The following is a 22737-nucleotide window of genomic DNA, read 5'->3' on the forward strand; positions in this document are numbered from 1 at the left end:
TGTCACCCAAGAGAGTAAGACAAACCCTTGCTCTTCTTCCTCCTCCTTAGCCTACTCAATGTGAAGTGAAGACTGTGAGGATAAAGACCTATATGACAATCCACTTCCACTTAATGAATAGTAAACGTATTCCCTCTTCCTTATGATTTTCTTAATAATATTCTTTTCTCTAGCTTACGTTAAGAATACGGTATATAACACATATAAAATACAAAATATGTATTAACTGACTTTATCTTACAGGTAAGGCTTGCAGTTAACAGTAGGCTATTAGCAATTGAGTTTTTGGGAAATCAAAATTATACATGGATTTTCAACTGCTCAGGGAGTCAGTGCCCTGCACTGTTTAAGGGTCAACTGTATACGATATAATGCTAACATGTTATTAAAAGGAGAGTGTAAGTGAATACTTGTTGACGTAAAAAAGGTGCTGACAACACACTGTCGGTGAACAAAAAAACAGTTTACTGGCCAGGCGAGATGACTCACGCCAGTAATCCCAGCACTTTGGGAGGCTGAGGTGGGCGGATCATTTGAGGTCAGGAGTTCGAGATCAGCCTGGCCAACATGATGAAACCCTATCTCTACTAAAAACACAAAAAAATGAGCCATGCGTGGTGGTGCGCACCTGTAATCCCATTTACTCGGGAGGCTGAGGCACGAGAATTGCTTAACCCAGGAGGTGAAGGTTGCAGTGAGCCAAGATTGCGCCATTGCACTCCAGCCTGGGTGACAGAGTGAGACCCTGTCTCAAAAAAATAAAAAGAAAAAACAAAACAAAACCAACAGGTTACCATGCCCAGTAGGTACCTGGTTTGTTTTTTTTTTTTTAAAATACATACACACATATATACAAAAGGAAAAAAAAATGCACAGAAAAAACACAAAAGGGGTTTAATAAATATCTGATGGCCAAACATAAGCATTAATAGTTCTCTCTTGTTGGTGGGACTATGGATATTTCAAATGTCCTCCATTTGCTTATTTGTACTTCCTAAATTCTGTAATATTTACTGCTTTTAAAATAAAAACAACACTGTCTTAAAATAGCAAAACAAAACAAATCAACCCTTTTCTCATCTGTGCATGTGGCCAAAATCACATTGCAATCCACTCTATATACAATCAGTCTCACCCGCCAGTCTGAGTTCTGTAAGGGCAGAAACTGTGTCTAATGCACCACCAGCCCTCAGAACTGCATCCTGGTGCACTGCAAGTGCTTATATTGTAGGTGCAGATGAGCAAACTGTGGTCAGACAAGGAAGACAATGCAAATTGCCCAGCTCCACATACATTTCAAAAACAGGAACATCTTAAATCAGAGGCTCTCAATTAAATATTTACATGTCTCAGAGATAACACTTTGGAAGTTACTTCTATGCTTCTAATACCACATCTATTAATATAACTTTTGAACCTTATAAACCCAATTCATTGAAATTCTGTTCCTATCTTTCAGAATTAAGTACTTCATTACTATCCTTTCCCTTGGAAAACTATAAAAGATGGTTGTGTTCACTTTTTATTTGCCTGAAATCTCACATTCACTTGGAGGGAGGATATGACTGCTTCCCCCTGGAAATGCTGTGAATAGTAGGGGCACAAGAGAAGGGTCCCTGTGAATGACCAACATGATATTAAGAATAAATGGTTGATCACGACAGACATACAAAGAGCCAAGCTCTGAATCTGACTTTGTACCAGTTCTCTTGACGGCATCTATCAAGAATACAGTTTGAACCATTTTCCCCAAAGTGATAAAGGAAGACCTTTCTTGCACAACTTATGTTGCCATGATATAACAATCACAATAAAATTAAGAAACAGAAGGAATTCCTACAATGATATGCTGTTGTCTGAATAACCTCTTAAGTTTCTTTCAAATTTAAAGCTTCAACAAAATCTTAAAATCTGCCTTCTTTTTATATAAATAAATTAACAAAAATAACTTCATTTGGAATTTTTTTATTCTTGGTAACTCTGAAGCTATATCCAGTAGATTATTTTATTATTTGATGCCTTTGAAAATAAAAATTTAAAGCAATGATTCCCAAAACAGGGAAAGGTGAGCTTTCCCAGATCAGACAGTTTTTTCAAACTACAACCCTAAAAGATTGATTCTCTCTTGCCTCTGAGAAAGTACTTTACCCCTTAGAGAATCGGGATTGTCGAGTGGGGCATCACATTAAAAAAACAAAAAAAGTCACATAATACTGTAATTACTGACTATGACAAGGGTTCTGAAGGAAAAGCACAGGGTGCTGTGACTGCATATAGAACAAAGAACCTCAGCCAGCTGAGAGAGAAGTAGTCAAGGAAGTTTCCAAGGCAGCATATCTCAGCTGAGATTTGAAGGGGGACAGTGGTGGCGGGGGAGGACAGAGTCTGTTCCAGGCAGAGGGAATAACAGATGCAAACTACTGAGGCAGAAGGAAAGAGGTGAAGAAGGCCAACAGCTGCAGCTTTTTAATCTCAGGGGAAAGAGATTTCTGATTAACAGTTCATGCATTTCAGCCTATAAGAGGAGTCACGATACCTTCAACAGTGTGTGGATGTCATTTTTACTGGAGTGTCCATCTACTTGAGTGACCCTGTATTCTAACCACTGCTGAACGATTGCTTTTTCTTCTGCAGTACTCCCCAGCAAATATTCTTTGTTGGCTTGCTTGACTAGATGAGCTGCTATAGTAGTCAATCCTGTTAGACTTGGACCATTGTTTGTCTGAAGAACTGGAATCTTAAAAAGAAAAAAAAAAGTTCACAGAATTTAAAAAACAAGGACCACATCATGATTATAACTTCTAAGTAACCACGAAATCCCTCAACTGTTTTCTGAAATAATCCCGGATTTTACTCTAAGATACTAAATTACATACAAATGAAAGTCTAGAAAATAGCAGTTAAATAATTTACAATTTGGTAACAGGTGCTTGATGATGAAACTGGTAATAACATTGCAAAAATCCGTATAATATTACTACAATAATCAGTATAATATAACTACAATAATTTTAAACTATGTACAATGAGAGAAAATGGAAACTCTAATTATACTGTATTAATTTCAATCAAGTTTACCTGCGCCCTATTATATAGCAAAGTGAACATACTTAAATAAACCTGACTTCATGTTTCCCCTATTACAATAGCAATATAAAGGATCAGGTTTGCTTGCTTATAAGAAACTGACAATTAATTTAAATTTTATTGATACACAAATAAGCACAATGCATTATGAGAAATGTAAAAGAAAATGGAAAGTATTACCTAATGGGAAGACTGACCAAACACAAATAACAAATATACAATCTCAATGACTTCAGCAAATGAAAAAAGAATTTTTTTGGGGGAAGACTGCTGCTCTTTTCAGCAATGAAATAGAAATAGTATCTTTTTTTTTTTTTTCATTTGAGATGGAATCTCACTCTGTCACCCAAGCTGGAGTGCAATGGCATGGTCTCGGCTCACTGTAATCTCTGCCTCCTGGGTTCAACTGATTCTCCCACCTCAGCCTCCTGAGTAGCTGGGACTACAGGCATGTGCCACCACACCCGGCAATTTTTTGTATTTTTAGTAGAGATGGGGTTTCACTATGTTGGTCAGGCTGGTCTCGAACTCTTGACCTCGTGATCCACCCACCTCGGCCTCCCAAAGCTCTGGGATGACAAGTGTGAGCCACCGCACCTGCGAAATACTATCTTGTTTTCTATAATGATTTATACTTTGCAAGGCATTTTCATACATCTACATCAAAAGGACTTGGTGAAGTATACAAGGAGATTAATACTCTACAGGATACAGATTCAAAGTAAGGAGGTAACTTCAAAGTAAAGGAGGTAAAATTCTTTCCACTTTCCATTCACTATTCATAGCTCCTTGACTTCTCACTTTTTTCTTCAATTCAAATGAAACCACAATCTCTAAGATCACCAATAAATTAAATGTATTAAAAGAAAACAGTATGGAACCCTCTGAGGGGTGCCAGTAATGTTCTATGCCTTGATTGGGTGGTTACCTGAGTGTGTTAACTTGGTGGTAACATCAAGATCTGTGTACTGAATGCATGGTATATTTTGGGGAAAAAAGAGAAATCAAATGACTCACAACTGCTGGGCGGAGGGGACACAACTAACTCTAAAGAGAATTATTTGTAAAAATAAATTATCCACAACACAAGCATGCTCTAAAAAAATTCCCAGTTACGTTCTCATCTAATCATTACATCTTCTAAGATAAGGTAAGTCATCTCATCCTCATTTTACAGATAATAAAAACCAAGGTTGCTTGGTTTGCAATGGCAGAGCCAGGGTTTAAATAAAGTCCTATTGGCTCAAATGTCCATTTTCTTTCCTTTACATAGCCTAAAATACACAATTCTTAGGAGACACATACTATTTTTACATTCATTTTAAGGTTCCACAGTCTTCAAAGTAATTACTTTTAATGGCTGCATATGCAATAGCGTGCACTGCATAATGATATTCTGGTCAACGATGTTCTGGATGGCATATGCAATGGTGGTCCCCTAAGATTATAATCAAGTATTTTTACTGTACCTTTTCTATGTTTCAGTATATTGAGATGCACAAATACTTACCATTGTTACAACTGCCTATATTATTCAGTACAGTAACATGCAGTACAGGTTTGTAGCCTGAAGGAGCAATAGGCTATATCATATACCTACTATTTGTGAAGTAGGATATACTATCTAGGTTTAAGAACACTCTAAGGCTGGGCGCAGTAGCTTACGCCTGTAATCCCAGCACTTTGGGAGGCTGAGGTGGGCAGATCACCTGAGGTCGGGAGTACGAGACTAGCCTAACCAACACGGAGAAACCCCGTCTCTACTAAAAATACAAAAATTAGCCGGGCATGGTGGCACATGCCTGTAATCCCTGCTACACGGGAGGCTGAGGCAGGAGAATCCCTTGAACCTGGGAGGCGGAGGTTGCAGTGAGCCGAGATCGCACCATTGCACTCCAGCCCGGGCAACAAGAGTGAAGCTCCACCTCAAAAAAAAAACTACAAAAAAAACAGAACCCTCTATAATGTTCACACAATGATGAAACTGCCTAACAATGCATTTCTTGAAACATATCCTTGTCTTTAAATAACACGTGACTGTATGTCAATGTGTTGATGTACCATAATTTAAAGAATCAATATCCTAGATAAGGATCTCTGAACTGCTTTCAATTTTTAACTATGATTGGTAATGTTGCAGAGAATGCCTTATTGCTGGCTCACTGCTGTCAGCTGTCTTCCCAAAAAATGGCTGAATCTTATCACATATGGCCAACCGTTTCCCCATACAAGTAAACAGAAACTTTCACTAGCTGCTAAAATGCTTTAATTAAAATTAAATTAAAAACCACACTCTGAACTCGAAAGTCTTCACATTTGGGCCTCAAACTGTAATTTGGGGTTTACCTTGCATTGCATCATTCCTCATATTGGTTTACTTACTGCCCTAAACTTCCCAATCCTTCATAATTTATTGGTTTTACACATCTTTCAAAGCATAATCCCTTAAATGCCAGCTCTTCCATGAGTTTATAAATCCATTTTTATAGTCAGAATTAACTTCCTTTTTCACACTCCTCAACAGTGTTTTGCTCCATATGGAGTCCTAATTAGAGAAAAGAAGTCAGGTTGAGGGGACCAAGGGAAAGCAAAAAGAGAAGGGCGATAAGCTACAAGTCTGCCTTTCTTCATGGTCCAGGACACAGCCCTTCTGCACAAATAACTCAACAATCTTTCCGTGTGCAGCTATCACTGGACCTTCGGCTGATAGAAAACTCAAGTTAGCTCACTGCAACCTTGGTGTTATCAGTACCGCACAAACCCCTCTTCAGCACACAACAGGTACTATTCCGTAAAATCCCCAGCCAGCCTTTGTTTCGTTGCAGTTAGCTCCTCTCTTGCTAACTTGCCTGTTGCACTCTTGCAACATATTTTCATACTTTCTCTAATAAATCTGCTTTTCTTTACCTACAGCTGTCCTGGTAAATTCTTACCCTGGCGTCACCAGCCCCAGAGAGTTGCTGCTCACCCACGACAGTCCATAAAGTGCTTACTATGTTGTGCTTTAAATTATTTGCTGATGATTGTTTCTCATACTAGATAATACTCATATCTTGGCAATGGTCCCTAAAAAATATAAACTAGGCCAGGCGCAGTGGCTCATGCCTGTAATCCCAGCACTTTAGGAGGCCAGGGCATGTGGATCACCTGAGGTCACCAGTTCAAGACCAGCCTGGCCAACATGGTGCAACCCGGCTTCTACTAAAAATACAAAAATTAGCTGAGCGTGGTGGCGCACACCTGTAACCCCAGCTACTTGGGAGGCTGAAGCAGAAGAATCGCTTGAACCCGGGAAGCAGAGGTTGCAGTGATCCGAGATCATGCCATGGCACTCCAGCCTGGGCGACACAGCAAGACTTTGTCTCAAAAAAAAAAAAAAAAAAAATATATATATCTATATATATATATATATATATATATGGCACTCTTCCAATTTAAATGGTTGCAATGTTTGTCCACTCGGCCATATATATTATCTTTATGCTACATATATATTATATAATATATACACTAAACTAAGGAGTAGGGGCTGAAGGGACGGAATCATCACTGGGGCAGAGGAAACACCAAAAGAAGGCCACTTTGGCTCCAACGCCTACTCTGCCACCAATCACAGGGCTGATCTTAGGCTGAACACTTAACCTTTCTAGGCTTCAGGTTAACTTAAATAAAAACTATACTACTACTTTCTAGACAAGATCTCCACATGGACCAAATGAAGAAGAGAAAAAATTAAAGACAAAAAACAAACATCATTTGGAAAAAATCTCAAAGGAGCGAAAAAAACATATATCCAAAGTAGTCTTCCTACAACCAATTTCCTTCTCTAATACATTCCTTCTACGACAAACAACTATAAAACACAAACGTTCTAAGAGTGCCTCACCAGGCAATCTCATACCTTGTGATGTTTCCCGCATTCTCTGTGGGTCGTACTCATAAATTGATAATCCAAGGCCTTAGAAACTCCTTCCCCGAATCCCCAAGATTGGGCCAAGACTCCTTAGGTGTTCTCTCTGCCATTTATGGTGCAACGTGGCACTCTTCCAATTAAAATGGTTGCAATGTTTGTCCACCCGGCCAAAAAGCAAGCTTCCTGAGAGGAGGCAGCATGTTCCCCTAAATCACCGCTGTATTCCCCAGGCCCAGCACGGTGCTACCTGGCACCCTGTTAGCTATCACGGAGTCGCTGCGCAATAACTGAATGAAAGGTGCGATTACAGAAAAAAAAAAAAAGCCAGTTACCGAATACATTCCAGGTTGGTCTAAGAGCCCTGTGAGGACCCTCCTCCAACTGGTTTTGTTTCCTCATAATGGGATGATGACAATTTCCCAGGAGGTGAAGTTCAGGCCAAGCCCAACCTGAGCTAGTTACCCCCTCCCTCCAGGAGGTAGGATGGCAGGGGCCGAGGCCCAGAGGCGCCAGCCGGCTAGCGGCGCAGACACGTGGGGAGCCGGGTAGCAGCATCCTCGCTCCGCCCGTATCGGGTGGCCGGCCCGGGTCCTGCCAGGACTCGGCAGGCCTCGCTCCCGTCCACCTCTTTCCCTCCGCGCCGCCTCTCCTTCTCACCTGTCGCTCGCCCTGAGCACTGTATTTATTCCCTTTACTCAGTCCCAGGGACTTCTCCAGTAGCGACAACTCTGCGGCCGCCGCCATCTTCCGGCCGTAGCTCCTGGCGGACTCCAGACCTGCAGAACAAGAACCTCCGGCATTGGTGGAAACGGAAGTCCCTCTCCTGCAAACTTCAGCGGCGATTGGCTGAACGGAAGGGGCGTGGAGAGCGCGCGCCAAAGCGCAGGAGGCGGGGCCAGTGGGAGGGGCGGGGCTGAGGGCGGGGTGTGAGATAGGTGGAGAAGTGATGACAAATTTCCACTTGAACTGTTGGGGAGCTACTGGTAGAGGGGCCCCAAGGCCGGGCTTCGGTGGCTGCAGTAAACTGGATCTGGATCTCTAAATGGCAGTCTATTGACATGGCTGCCAGCGGTAACTCGTTAACTCATTTGCTAGTCTAAGAGAATTTATATATGATGGGAACTGAAATTTACCTTAGTTTGGTTCAGGAATCTGTAAATTTGAACAATCAAATTGAATAGCAAAGAGTTCACAATCCATTAGGAGTTTCTAACGTGTAGCATAATTCATGAGGATTTTAATTGTGTTGTAGTGGTGAATTCGAAAAACTGGTTTTTCTGCTATTAATCTACAGCTCAACACTAGCAGTAGAATTACACATTTAAAGATTGATCACAGAGCACGGAGTATGTCAGATAGGGGTCAAATAATTACAGCTCAAGGAAATCAGCCATCAATGGAATTAATGATCTTTATTTGCAGTACCAGAAAGCTGGTTACATAATTTATGAAGTTTTGGTATATAAATAAACAAGGTGCATAACTTTGCCCCACTAACTTGCTACATTCTTGTATCTTCAAAAAAAAAAAAAAAAAGAAAGAAAGAAAATTAGTAGTATATGTTGAATATTTCCAAAAGATTTGTGAAAATGCAAAATATTTTCCACATTGAAGAATGAATAAACAAATTGTGTATTAGCCTGAGAGAAATAGAACAATCCTACAAGGTAATTCATCGTTGAATCAGAAATATCAAAGTTTAGTGGGGAATGTTGTTACTGTGTTACACCTTCCCTATCCCAGAATACTTAATGAGTTTACTCTGGCAGCAGAAGTAAACATAAGGAAAAGAAACTTTTGCCAAATCAACATAACAAAATACAAAAGAAATTTCAGTATAAGTGGATTGTTATGCACTAAATTATCTGTTTTACTTTCCATATTCAGATAATTGAATGACTATTCTACTACTTTTTAAAAGACCAACCCTCTAAGATAATTCACATATCTATTTTCAGTGTTTAGGTACACTTTTTGCTTGTAATAAAACATTTTTTTAAAAAATTAACATTTATCCAATGCCAATGGGTGGTATATTTAAAATAAGGTTTGGCCTTTACATAATTATAGAAATACCAAATTAAAAAAGAAATCCCTAAAAAACTGAAAGCAGAACAAAGCATATTGTACATCAAATTGATGACATCATCACCCAGTGTGGACCTCTTTTAAGTGACTTTATAGCGCAGTCATTTAATTGTATACTCTTAGTAAGATATGCTTTAAGGACAAAATTCATGAAAACCTGTTTTTGGTTCTTTCTGTTTGTTGGTTTGGTTAGCATCTTGGCAGTGTCAGCAGTGGTATGGTGCTGCATGTGTACTATGGAGTAAAGCAAAGATGCAATCATGTGGTGTTGCTGGAAACTTGGGTGTTTGGTGTTGCCCAAAAGAGAAGGAGTTGTAAGGTAGATGAGGTTAAATCAAAATTTTCTGGTCCTGAATTTGAATTGTAATATCAATATGAACTTATGACGCTTTTATCTTAAGGAAAATGAAAAGTATTTCCTACCTAGCTCTGTTTACTTAAAAGGCCTAGAAACAAGGACAACTCAGTAGCAATGAGCACCCTAGCACCCAGATTCTGGTTTCAAATACTATTTCCCACAAAAAGAAATGAGGGCTCTTGGGAGACTGGCTGAATCCAAACCTGGGCAGGAGATCAGTCTGGACCACCTAGTTATAGTAGAAAGAAAATAAAGTAAGAGTAATGAGGAGAGTCAAAGGGTAGGATCAGATCACTTGAGGGTCAATAATAGTCATTACAAGTTGAGGGTCAATAAGAATAATTGCAATGAATTGAAACATGTTGAATATGTTTAAGTCTATGAGTTCATAATGATACTAAAAAAACAAGAACAAAATCAAAATAATCCTCATTGGTTACCTTTGGAGGATACTAGAGATCCAATTCATTATTTTGAAAAATGATAAAGAAAACACATTAAGAAACCAATATATCTTTTCATGATTATCCTATGTAAACTGTATCTCAGGGAAACTAAACTCTGATGAGGAAAAATGTCTTTATAGAATTCTAACTAATAAAAACAGAACAATAGAATATCATTATTTTGCAGCTACTGATAATGAATCTAGGTGACAATTATCAATAGCTATTCACATCATAAAAACAGAGACAAACAGACATAAAGTGCTTCTGAGAGAGGTGTACATCGTCGCCCAGTCTTGCCAATCGAATCTGAATTTGACCAAGCCTTTTGATCTAACAGCCAATTTACAAGAAATAATAGCAGGAAAGAGGATCACGTTAAATGATGTCATGGAGATGCAATGAGCAAATTCTAGATCATGAAAACTATAGGACAAATGATCTAGTTGTTTCAACAAGTAAATTGCAAAGCAAAAAGAAAAGGCAGAGAGAGGTGAACCTATAAGTTGAAAGTGTTATAAGGGAACTGTCAACCAATTGCAATATATAAATCTTTTTTTCAAGTCTGATTCCAACTAATAAACTGTTAATTTTTTTAAGTGGATTGTCACATCATAATTGTGGCAAATGTCTACTACATTCCATTTTATATACTATGGGTATTAAATTACATACCCATATTCACATAACTAATAGATCTGTGCATGAATCATCTGGGGATTTAAAAAAAAAAATCCATGCCATACTGGAGATTCTGATTCACTTTATCTGGGGTGGGACCGGGTGCTATTATTATTATTTTTTTAATCCCCAGCTGAGTCTAATATGTGGCCAGGGTTTAAACCTCCTATGGCAGATGGAGAATTTCAACTCTGCTTTCTGGCTTTTAAACCCACACCGTTCTGATTTTCTAATGTCTCCTTTCTCTGTTGTTACGGTGAGCAGCTGCAAGCTTTACTTCACTTAACATTAGACATAAGAAAGAGGAGAAAGCTTATATTTTATTAGAAAGAATCAATAAATGTATTTTTAGATGATCTACATATTTGATCTGGAAATATCTATATCAAGACAGCCTTACTCATAATAAAAGTAACTTGATGAATTGATTTTGTCAAATAGAACACTTCTCTAATCTGCTATTATCATAGTCAAGTTTTAAATCTACAGTACCTTAGGATATAAATTAAACGTCAAATGAAATTAATTTGGCAAGTGGAATATGAACTGGATGGCTTTTCTTTTTGGAGCATGTCTGACAGCTTTCTGTATGTCATACAGGCATCTGTTAAAATGAGCTGCATATGCCAGAAACTGTTACTGTATCAGACTGCTCTTAGCAATGCCATCATCTGCAAATTTTCAGTTTTAGAAGAGTTCAACTTTCTATTTCAGAATATGGTAGGGTTTTAAACTTAGGTGTGAATGATATTAAATATGTAGTAAATAAAGTGACGCAGGTGCTATGCATGCATTTTCTTCTCTCTATAGATACCTCTCATATCTATGTATGTCTTGCACTTATCACACTTGTTTATTGAGCCATTACTATGCACCAGGCACTGTACAATGCACTGGGGACACATTGATGAACAACCCCCATGAAACTTAGAGTATCTTGAGAGGAAAGACACTAGAAAAATTTTGCAATAAGGCAAAGATCAGGAAGTGGAAGGCATGATAAGAATGCAGAGAAGGCCCCTGGCCAGGCACGGTGGCTCACGCCTGTAATCCCAGCACTTTGGGAGGCTGAGGTGGGTAGATAACGAGGTCAGGAGTTCAAGATCAGCCTGGCCAAGATGGTGAAACCCCGTCTCTACTAAAAATACAAAAATTAGCCAGGTGTGGTGGTGGGCACCTGTAATCCCAGCTCCTCGGGAGGCTGAGGCAGAGAATTGCTTGAACCCGGGAGGTGGAGGTTGCAGTGAGCCAAGATTGCGCCACTGCACTCCAGCCTGAGCAACAGAGTGAGACTCCATCTCAAAAAAATAAAAAGATTGCTTCCAGGAGGTCATGGTGTTCAAGTTGAGACTTGAAGGATGAACAAGAGTTGGTCAGGTGAGAGGTGGGGTGGAAAACTGAGGGAGAGTTCTGAGCAATGGGAATTGCATGTGCAAAGGCTGCAAAGTGGAAGAGAGCATGATTCTTTGGAGTAACTGTTCAGGCTAGACAGGTAAGCAGATGCTGGATTGGAAGGGTCCTTGAACGATGCCTCTAAAAATTTTTAGAGGCCTCTGGGCATCCTTTATTTTTGATGGTAAATTTTATGCGTCACCTTGACTGGGCTTCAGGATGCCTGGATATCTGGTTATACACCATTTCTGGGTGTGTCTGTGAGGGTGTTTCCAGAAATGATCAGCATTTAAGTTGGTGGACTGAATGAAGATGATCACCCTCACCAGTGTGGGTGGGCATCATCTGGTCTGTGAGGACCTGGATAAAACAAAAATATGAAGGAAGGTGATATTTACTCCTGACCTGACTGCTGAGCTGGAACACTGATCTTCTCTTGCCCATGGTGCTCCTGGTTCTCAGGTCTTCAAACTCAGATGGGAATCTGCACCATTGCTGTCCAGCTCTCAGGCTTTTGAATGGTACCACCATGTATTAGTCCGTTTTCAGGCTGCTGATAAAGACATACCTGAGACTGGGCAATTTACACAAGAGGAAGAGGTTTATGGGACTTACAATTCTATGTGGCTGGGGAGCCTTCACAATCATGGTGGAAGGTGAAAGGCACATCTCACGTGGCGGCAGACAAGAGAAGAGAGCTTGTGCAGGGAAACTCCCATTTTTAAAACCATCACATCTCATGAGACTTATTCATTGTCATGAGACCAGCATGGGAAAGACACACCCCTGTGATTCAATAACCTCCAACCAGGTTCCTCCCACAACACGTGGGAATTGTGAGAGTTACAATTCAAGATGAGATTTGGGTGGGGACACAGCCAAACCATATCACAGCATCTTTCCTGGGTCTCTAACTTCCAGACAGCAGATCACTGGACTTCTCAGCCTCCATAATTGTATGAGCCAATTCTTATCTACAATCATTTATATACACCTATCTCTATGTATCTATATATACAGGTATTGATATAGCTATTTGTATCTCCTATTAGTTCTGTTTCTTTGGAGGACTCTAAAGCCTCCTAGGCATCTGAGACACATGTCTGACCTGAACTATTATTTTCCCCCAAGCTGCTCCTTCTGCACTAGTCTTGATCTTACTGACTGACATTCAACCAGTTGCTCACATCAGAAGTCTACATGTCATCCTTGACTCTTCCCCTCCTTCATGTCCTATATGCAGGCAACAGTGAGTGGACTCAAGCCCCATGGCAAAGAAATCCTCCTTTTCCTGCCACCCCACCATGGAAAGACTGGCTAGAAGTCTGTACACTGGATTTGTGTTTGGGCTCAGACTTCCTCTGATTTCTGTGGTTCCCCTGATGGCTGCCTTTACAGCCACATCTCCCATCCCTACTGCTCATGCCTTAGCACAGCCACCATCGCAGGCCATCTGAAATTTGTCAGTGGTCTCCCATCTGAGGTCCCAATATCTATTTAGCACCCTGCCCCATCCGTCTTCCGCTCTGCAGCTCAGGTGATCTTTCTTTCTTTCTTTCTTTTTTTAAAAAAACTTTTATTTTTTGGTGGGGTGGTGGGGGACAGATCACTGTCACCCCGGCTGGAGTGCAATGGTGTGATCTCATCTCACTGCAACCTCTGCCTCCCAGGTTCAAGCGATTCTCCTACCTCAGACTCCTGAGTAGCTGGGATTATAGGTGCGCACCACCATGCCTAGCTAATTTTTTGTATTTTTTTAGTAGAGACAGGGTTTCACCATGTTGGCCAGGCTGGTCTTGAACTCCTGACCTCATGATCCACCCACCTGGGCCTCCCAAAGTGCTGGGATTACAGGTGTGAGCCACCACGCCTGGCCTCAGGTGATCTTTCTTAGCTGCCAATCTATTTGGTTACTCCTTCCAGAAAACATGCCTGTGGCTCTTCACGGCACTTAGAATTTAGTCCAGACTCCTTCATCTGGGAGCTAAGGTCCTTTATAACCTGACCTCTGTTGACTTTTTCATGCTCACTTCTAGACACTTCCTGCCTGGCATTTTTTGCCCCAGCCCTGGCCATCTTCTCACAGCTCCTGGGAGCCCAAAATATTATCTTGCCTCTGGGCCTTTCTGTCTTTGGTTCACTCCAGCAGGAATGCCCCCCTTCCTCTCTTAGGGCTGAATTTGAGCACTCATAACAGCCTTGGGAATGCTCCCACCACAAGACAGACCCCACTGTGCTGAGGCTACCTTCTTGGTATCTGCCTGCCCTGGCCAGCATGCTGACTGAGCACACAGACTGCATCCTGTTTATTACTGAGTCTTTGCACTGGGCACCAGCCTTGGAACAGAGTGAGCACTGGATACATTCATTTGCCAAATGAATAAAGAATCATGCAAACATATGGAATGATGTTGAAAGCTAGGTCAATGGGTCAAAACAAGTTAACATGAGAACTGTGAGGATATTATACAGTCTCATCTTTAAGCAAACATTAAACACCAAAAATTAAAAAACCCTTATCTGATGGTTGACCAGTGCAAATGAAAATGACTCAAAACTACAAGTCAGGAATGGGCAACCAATGTACTGAAAGGAAAATCATTTTCTTTCACTAGTCTCCTAAACACTCATTCATTGATCCCCCAAGCCACCTTCTTTGGGCTCAGGAAGTGGCCATTTATTACATTATCACCATCATCATCGCCATTGTCCTCATTCTCCTCCCTCTCGGCATCTGGCTGTCAAACATTTATTGATCATTGCTCTGTGCCGGACTCTGTTCTAAGCTCTTGTATTAACTCATGAATTATCACACCAGCCTTTGAAACAGATACCATTGTTATCCCCATTTTATAGATGAGGCAATTGAGGCTCCAAGAAGGGTAAGAAAATGAATTTTCAGAGCATTACAGATAGAGAAGTACCTTAGAAAAGAACAAAGTATCCCCCAGATTTTGAGGTCTGCCCCGACATCCTCTCTGTAGCCTCCTAATTCTCCGACTCAGCAGCGACTCAATTTAGAACTCCAGGCTCTTCTTGGGGGACTCCAGTTCATCAAGGCTTGGGTGGATCTTGGCTTGAGAGTCATGCTGGGGACCCTGCTGCACAGTGTCACTGAGATTGTTGCAGAGGAGGTGTGAGAGAGGAGCTGTCAGCACAGCTCCAACCACAGCCCTGAGGACAATGACAGCAGAAAGTCACAGGATTTTCAGCAGCAGAACATCTTCCCCACACTCTCTGGAGGAAGGCTCAAGGGTGGAGCATGTCCTCGGTGCCATCCTTCAGGTGAAGAGTCAGCCTGGGGCCAGCATGCTGGTGACAGGCTAATTATTTCTGTTCAAGAGCAGCACAGGCCATTGGAGGGACATGTGCCCCAAGAACTACTTCCTTTCAGACTCTGCTCAGGGTCACCTTCTCTCTGAAGACTTTCCTAATCCCTTCCTATCCTCACCTGCAACCCAGGCAGCGCTGGTCACTCTGTGTTTTGGGTTCTGCTGAACCCTGTATTTGCTCCCTACAAAGAAATTTGCCATACTTCATCGCACCTATTTATTCACATTTTGGACTCTTCCAAATAGACTCTAAATCACTTGAGATGCAACTGATACAGAGTAGGCATTCAATAATATTTCTAGAATGAGTGAATGAAGGTTAATGAATAGTAATCATTGGGGTGAAATATTAGAGGGACAGAGGAGTGTTGAAAGAGAATGGGGCTGGGTGCGGTGGCTCATGCCTGTAATCCTAGCACTTTGGGAGGCTGAGGGAGGTGGATCACTTGAGGTCAGGGGTTCAAGGCCAGCCTGGCCAACACAGTGAAACCTTGTCTCCACTAAAAATACAAAAATTAGCTGGACGTGGTGGCGCACGCCTGTAATCCCAGCTATTTGGGAGACTGAGGCATGAGAATCACTTGAACCCGGGAGGCAGAGGTTGTAGTGAGCTGAGATTATGCCACTGCACTCCAGCCTGGACAACAGAGTGACACCCTGTCTCAACAACAACAGCAACAAAAAAAAAAAAAAGAAAAAAATAAAGAAGATGGGTTTTAGAGTGGTGCAAAGGTAGCTGGGCATGGTATCATGCACCTGTGGTCCCAGCTACTTGGGAGGCTGAGGCAGGAGCCCAGGAGATTAAGGCTGCAGTGAGCTATGGTTGTGGTTGTGAATAGCCACTGTACTCTAGCCTGGCCAACAGAGCAAGACTTTGTCCTAAAAAACAAAAACAACAACAAAAAACCCAAAAAACAAAACAAACAAACAAAAAATAGAAAGGAAGAAAAAAAAAAAAGAAAGAGAAACAAAGCTATATATAGGCTTAAGGACTAGCCAGTCATATGCTGATGTTGAAGGGCCCCACGTGTTCCCATCTGTGACGGGGACTATTGGTTTCCTACCCAAAGCTATTTTCCTCTCCTTTTTACCGTATAATAGAGCACAGCTTCCATAATACCGCCAGGAAGTACAGGGGCAAAGCTTATAAAACAAAGGTTGATAACTTTGGTCCCAAGTTGGTAACTTATTCTTTCATGGCGTTTCTCTGCTAATAATTTTTAAAATGGCTTTTAAAGAGTTATCTTAGAATCTTTTGTAAACTTCAGGTCATTTTAGACTTTTTCTTTCTCCATAACATTCACGTGTGTATTAGTTATAGTTGTCTTGATAACAAGTAGTTCCACTGTCTCAGAGGCTTAGCACATAGAACACTCGTGCCACGGTTCAATGTGGGTCTCTGATTGCCAGTCATTTAGGAACTCAGACTTACAGTCTAGTGATTCCATCATCCTCTAAGGCTTCAAAGTCCCTTTCTGGGCCCTAGGCTCTTGTCATTTGAACTATAGATGAGGCAAGAGAGAGACCATTGAGAACTACACTAGGTATTATGGGCTAGGTCTGAAAATGTTGCACATCACTTCTGTCCAGATCTCATTAGCTGAAACTCAGTTAGGAAGACACACCTGGCTAAAGGGAGGCTGAGTGAAGTGATCTGATCTGTCTGTCTGCTGGTTATTCTGCACCTGTGCCCCAGTTTTATTCTCCATTCTCCTTGGCCCTGCTCTTTGACACAGAAGACTGAGTCTGTGGATGACATTACCCAGAGTCTCCTACCTTCTGGCTTCCAGATAGGTTCAGTGTGGAAGGCACAGTTAAGAGATTGGAGAGCATGAGTTTGGAGTATTTATACCTTTCTCCCTTCCTGCATTTGGTTGTGCAGTAGAGTCTGACTCCGTTTGTGATGTTTGACTGTTCACAGCATTTAGGCCTCCATCCACCCTTGCCCTGCCCACCATCATACATCTGGGACTTCATGTAAGGAACTCCCCACCCCAAGCTCCTGACCTCTTGATATTTGAACCCCTCAGCTTCATGCCAGCTTGCACCTGCCCTTCCCCAGAAGTCCTCTGTGTGTTAGTAATAGACTTTCTTTCTTACTTTCTTGGTGCATAAAGGAGGGTCATTAATCTCCATATCTGATCTATTGATTGGGAGGAAGTCTGTTCCCTATTGGTGGAATGACCAGAAAACAGGCTGTGTTATCTGAGAGCAGTTGGTAACCTAGAAGTGGTAATGGCTTCCTATTCTTGCTAGTCCCTGGGCATCTCAACTTCCCGGATTGATTTTCTTAATCCTTTCCATGCTTCTATATCTAGTCCTTTCTTTAGAGCCTCTTGAAACATCAGAGTTGGATTCTGTTTCCTGCAGGAAACCTGATGGATATGGGAAGGAGAGGGAAGTGGTCTGGTGAGCATTTAGTCAGTTGCTGCCACATTATGGTCAGTGCCAATTTTTAAGTTTAATCCTTGGCTTTCAGCGAATGTGGATATATATGGTCAACATCATTTGTCTTATATAAATACACTAATATATATAATACGTATACTGATGAAAGTAGATGGACTTTTATGAGGAACTTTAGTAGATGAGGGTCTTTTTCACACTGAAAAATTTTGCTTGCAGACTTTTTTTGTGATTAAAATGGCATTTGAACATTGGGATGAAGACTACTCATCTGAAACTGGGCTTTGGCTAACTGGGCACAAACATGCTTTATATAAATTTTCACTGTAGGGTCCAAAGTAGTTCTTTTATTTTATTTTATTTTTTTTTGGGACAGGGTCTTGCTCTGTTGCCCAGGCTGGAGTGCAGTGTCACAGTCTTGGCTCACTGCAGCCTCTGCCTCCCGAATTAAAGCAATTCTTCCACCTCAGCCTCCCGAGTAGCTGGGATTACAGGGCCATGCCACCACACCCAGCTAATTTTTGCATTTTTAGTAGAGATGGGGTTTCACCATGTTGTCTAGGCTGATCTCGAACTCCTGACCTCAGGTGATCCAGCCCCCGCAACCCCCTTCAAGGCTCCCAAAGTGTGGGATTACAGGCGTGAGCCACCGCTCTCAGCCGGCCCAAAGTAATTCTTAGTGAAGGGGTACTGCTGTAAAAATGAGTCTGCAAACTAGATGCATTTCCCCCTCCAATTCATCCTGCTGAGATGCACATAGACGTGTGTGTCTTAGAATCAGCTGATGCTGGGAATAAGTCCCTTGTCATTAAAGAGGAAGATGCCAAGGGAGTCAGGAGGAGAGATGTATGTTCCTACAGTGCTACAGGGAATTCCGCAGATGACCAAGCTGCTTGTGTCTTTCTGTCAGTTTCTGCAGTTAAATCAGGCAGTTGTAACTTGTGTTTCTCTACTTTGTTTGATTTCATATCAAGCATCCTGCAAATTGGCGGGCATTTTTCAAATTCCCTTAAAGTTTGTGAACAAGAATCTCCAAGGAGCACTTGCCATCTCTGTGCCTGATTTGTGTATGCTCACTAGCTTGCAGCTTTTCCCAGGTTCTCTGGTGTTAAATTAATAACAAATGATGTAGAGCTGACAGGCAGGTGAAACTGGGGAGAAACGTGATATTAAAAAAAAAATCTCAATCTATTATGTAGCACAATGTGCAACACTTTGTCAGATTTTGCCTGTAGGTATCTTAATTTTACTTAAATATTTTGCTCATATCTTTTTAACCCAGAAGATGGGAACATAGCCCTTAGCATCTCTCAAGCAGACTGTGTAGCATATGTTAGTGTGATACAGAATACCAAACTCTGCCAGTTACTTGGCATTCTTTGAAAAGGCACTAGATAAAATAAAAATAAAGAAGATAAAAATACTTTCATGGTGGAGGAATTGTCTGATTCCCACTCGAAGTTATAAGGGGCATATTTTGGATCAATATACACATTATTTTCTCACAGACCAGAGCCATCCAACTATGACTGCCTCAAAGTTAGAGTACTCTTTGTCATTGCAAGTATTTAAGCAATTGGAGATCATCTGCCAAGATTCTTTGGAAATGATTTGTTGCAAGTATGCAAAATATTGGAAGAATACTTTGCAGTTTTAAACTACATACATTCAATCTGCTTTACATATTAAATTTAAATGTAATATTTTAAAAATACATGAAAAATTAATATACACACAAGTAGGGACAATAATATAATGAACCCTTATTACTGATTACCCAATTTCAGCAATGAGAACATTTCTTTTAAAGAACAGTGCCACTGCTAAAAACAAATTTAGAAGCTTCTGGACTGGATGATGCCTGAAGTCCCCCAAATTCTATTTTATAGGCAATATAAGGGTCAGCCAAAAAGTGAACACCACTCAATGTCCATCATCTGATAATGAATAAACATAGTATGTCCATACAAGAGTAGATGTAGCATAATTTTTTTTTTTTTTTTGAAACGGAGTCTCGCTCTGTCACCCAGGCTGGAGTGCAGTGGCGCCATCTCGGCTCACTGCAAGCTCCGCCTGCCGGGTTCACGCCATTCTCCTGCCTCAGCCTCCCGAGTAGCTGGGACTACAGGTGCCCGCCACCAGGCCCGGCTAGTTTTTTGTATTTTTAGTAGAGACAGGGTTTCACCGTATTAGCCAGGATGGTCTCGATCTCCTGACCTTGTGATCTATCCACCTCGGACTTCCAAAGTGCTGGGATTACAGGCGTGAGCCACCGCGCCCGGCCATTGTCTGCTTCTTAGGCTACGAAGTGTAGGTCCGTTTTTTTAAATATCCTTCCCATGCATTGAAATTTGTCTCCCCCAGTTCTGCAGCTATTTTTTTTTTTGAAAGGCTCATTACTGAGCAAACATCTCTTTACAACCCACCTCTGTAAATCCCTAAATGAATGAGGAACTTTGAAATGACTTCATGAGGTTCTCAGCTAAAGTAAATTATCAGCTGCACAATCTGGGGAGAAGAGACTCAGGGGAAAGGAGTGACTTTACTTTTCAGTAATACATGACTCAAAACCTCAACCATTCGTTATATCACCCCTACGCATGCATGGCTTGCTTCTGAGGTCTCTGAAATAGAAAGAATTAATATTTTCATTTAGTTTTATTCTTGAAAGGGTGAGTTTCTCCACACGCAGCATGGCTTTGTCTTCCGGATAGAGGCAATAAATAAGCAAACGGTAAATAATTTAAATGATTCAGTAGTGATAAGTGCTGTTGAGAAAATAAAACAGAGATTTATGTTAGGAGGTGGGTTCAGGAAACGTCTCTCTAAAAAGGTGGCACTTGAAATGAGACCCAAATGACATGAAAGAACCTCTGAGAAGGTTTCTGTGGTACAGCAAGTACAAGATTCTGAAGCACAACAGAATTTGATTGAAAAGGGGTTGAAGAGAACTTGGTGAATAGAGAGGGGGAGAGATAGGGGATGAGGTCAGAGTGATGTGTAAGGACCAGGGCATCAGGGGCCATGATGGGGTCTTTGGGTTTTATTTCAAATACACTGAGGAGCCTTCAGCAGCTTTAAGCAGGGGCATGATGTAATTTGCTGTACACTTTCAAAGATCATACTGATAGTCATGTGAAGAAAGGATGGTGGGGCAGAATGAATGGCTGCAGGGAAATGAATTTGCAAGCCATTCACGGGGTTCAGGTGTGGGATTACGGCAGCTTGGTCTATCACTTAGGATTAGGATTGTGATACTAATGGCTGATTATGTCATAAACTCAACTATACTGGCTTCATCAAAGGGGTTTTTCGCATAAGAAGAAGTCTATTGATGGCAGTCCATGGCAGTCCTTGGCTGCTCTTTTGTGCCTTTAGAGCCCAGGCTCTTTCTGTTTTCAGCCTCTGTCATTGCAACATGTTGCTCTTGTTCTCATGGTTGACAGATGGCTGCTGTACCTCCATTGCATGTGCCTTTTTAGGCCAAGAGGGCAAAAGGGAAAAGGCACTTCCCTTTTATCAGGAAAACATTGTACTGGTTACGGTTATCTGCAGAAAACTGAATTTACTCCAGCAATACTACTGCAATCCTACTTGGCCCCTATGATGTTCAAGGCCAGATGCTAAAGCTTCGTCACCACTGCTCTTGGAAGATCCAGATCAGACTGAGTTCCCAGCACAGCTAACTCCCCTGTTCTCTTCTTCTTCCCTAGTAATGGAACCCCTGATTGATACACGGACTCATGACTGTCCACAAGAAAGACTACATTTCCCAACTCCTATGCATCTAGGTGAGGCATATGGCTCGGTTCTGGTTAGTGGGATTTAAGCCAAAGTGTCATGTGAACGAGCCCTCCCTTGTCTGACCTTCTTCCTTTTGCTGACTGGAAAGCAGATGTGATGGCTTGAGCTGCAACAGCCATCTTGGACGATGAGGAGGAAGCCATACACGAATGTGGCAGAAAAACAAGAGAAGCAGCTTGGCTCGCTCATGACTATAGAGTTGCCAAATCTTGCTTTCTTCAAGAAAAGTGTCTAAATGACTTTCTTTCTAGCCTTCGGTGAGAATCCAAAAACCTCTATTGTTAGGAAAACCCCCAGGAAGGGCAGAAAGCAACTGAAACCGAGCTCCCCTCCTCACCCCTGTCCCTGCTCCCCAAAGACTAAAGGTTGGATGGGCCTGGGTGATATGATGAAATATGCCAATCTCCATCACGTGCCAGATGCCTCCATGTCAATCTTCTGGCTTCCCTGGGTCACACTGGAAGAAGGATTGTCCTGGGCCACATATAAAATACATGAACACTAACGATAGCTGATGAGCTAAAAGAAAAGAAATTGCGGCCGGGCGTGGTGGCTCATGCCTGTAATCCCAGCCCTTTGGGAAGCCGCGGTGGGTGGATCATGACGTCAGGAGATCAAGACCTTCCTGGCTAATACAGTGAAACCCCGTCTCTACTAAAAATACAAAAAGTTAGCCAGGCGTGGTGGCGGGCGGGCGCCTGTAGTCCCAGCTACTCGGGAGGCTGAGGCGGGAGAATGGCGTGAACCTGGGAGGCGGAGCTTGCGGTGAGCCGAGATCGCGCCACTGCACTCCAGCCTGGGCGACAGAGCGAGACTCCATCTAAAAAAAAAAAAGAAATTGCAAAAAAACTCATAAGTTTTAAGAAAGTTTACGAATTTGTGTTGAGCCACATGTAATGCTGTCCCAATGCATCCTCGGGGCCATAGGTTGGACAAGCTTTTTCTATGTAATCAAGAAATAAAATTTGTTTTGCTTATGTCATTTAGTTGTGTGTGTGTGTGTGTGTTTTTCTGCCACATATATAGCTAAACCTAGTCCTGATTATGTCAAAGGTTTTATTTGAATGTTTTTGTCTACCTGGCAAAATCTTATTTATTTATTCTTCAACACTCAACTCAGTATAAACTCTGTAACTACTTTTTTGTCTTCTCCATGATAGAACTATTCACTCTCCTATTTCTTGTTTAAAGCGTTGTTTGCAGCCATCTCTTCCAGCACATCTTTTTTTT

At 41.5% G+C, this 22737-nt stretch overlaps 1 protein-coding gene and 1 long non-coding RNA gene across 3 annotated transcripts in view; one reads left to right on the forward strand and one right to left on the reverse strand.

Annotated features, from left to right (window-relative positions):
* Positions 1 to 7853, reverse strand: part of EEF1E1 (eukaryotic translation elongation factor 1 epsilon 1) — a 28853-nt gene extending 21000 nt beyond the window's left edge. Inside the window, exons 1-2 of one of the 2 annotated variants that reach the window (XM_054490864.2) lie at positions 7658 to 7825; positions 2537 to 2737 (exon numbers count right to left, since the gene is read on the reverse strand). In XM_054490864.2, coding sequence (XP_054346839.1) covers positions 2537 to 2737; positions 7658 to 7744 — 288 coding nt within the window. In that variant the 5' untranslated portion in view covers positions 7745 to 7825. Of the gene's footprint in view, positions 1 to 2536; positions 2738 to 7657 lie in introns of both variants that reach the window. The other variant, XM_054490862.2, reaches the window with a different exon arrangement.
* A 103-nt stretch (positions 7854 to 7956) lies between these two features.
* Positions 7957 to 22298, forward strand: LOC134739686 (uncharacterized). The gene is made up of 3 exons (XR_010126569.1): positions 7957 to 8071; positions 21417 to 21494; positions 21599 to 22298. It is a non-coding gene; the product is annotated as an uncharacterized LOC134739686 (long non-coding RNA).
* Positions 22299 to 22737: the final 439 nt, after the last annotated feature.

Source organism: Pongo pygmaeus, chromosome 5, assembly GCF_028885625.2.
Source record: "Pongo pygmaeus isolate AG05252 chromosome 5, NHGRI_mPonPyg2-v2.0_pri, whole genome shotgun sequence".
Taxonomy (NCBI): Eukaryota; Metazoa; Chordata; class Mammalia; order Primates; family Hominidae; genus Pongo; species Pongo pygmaeus.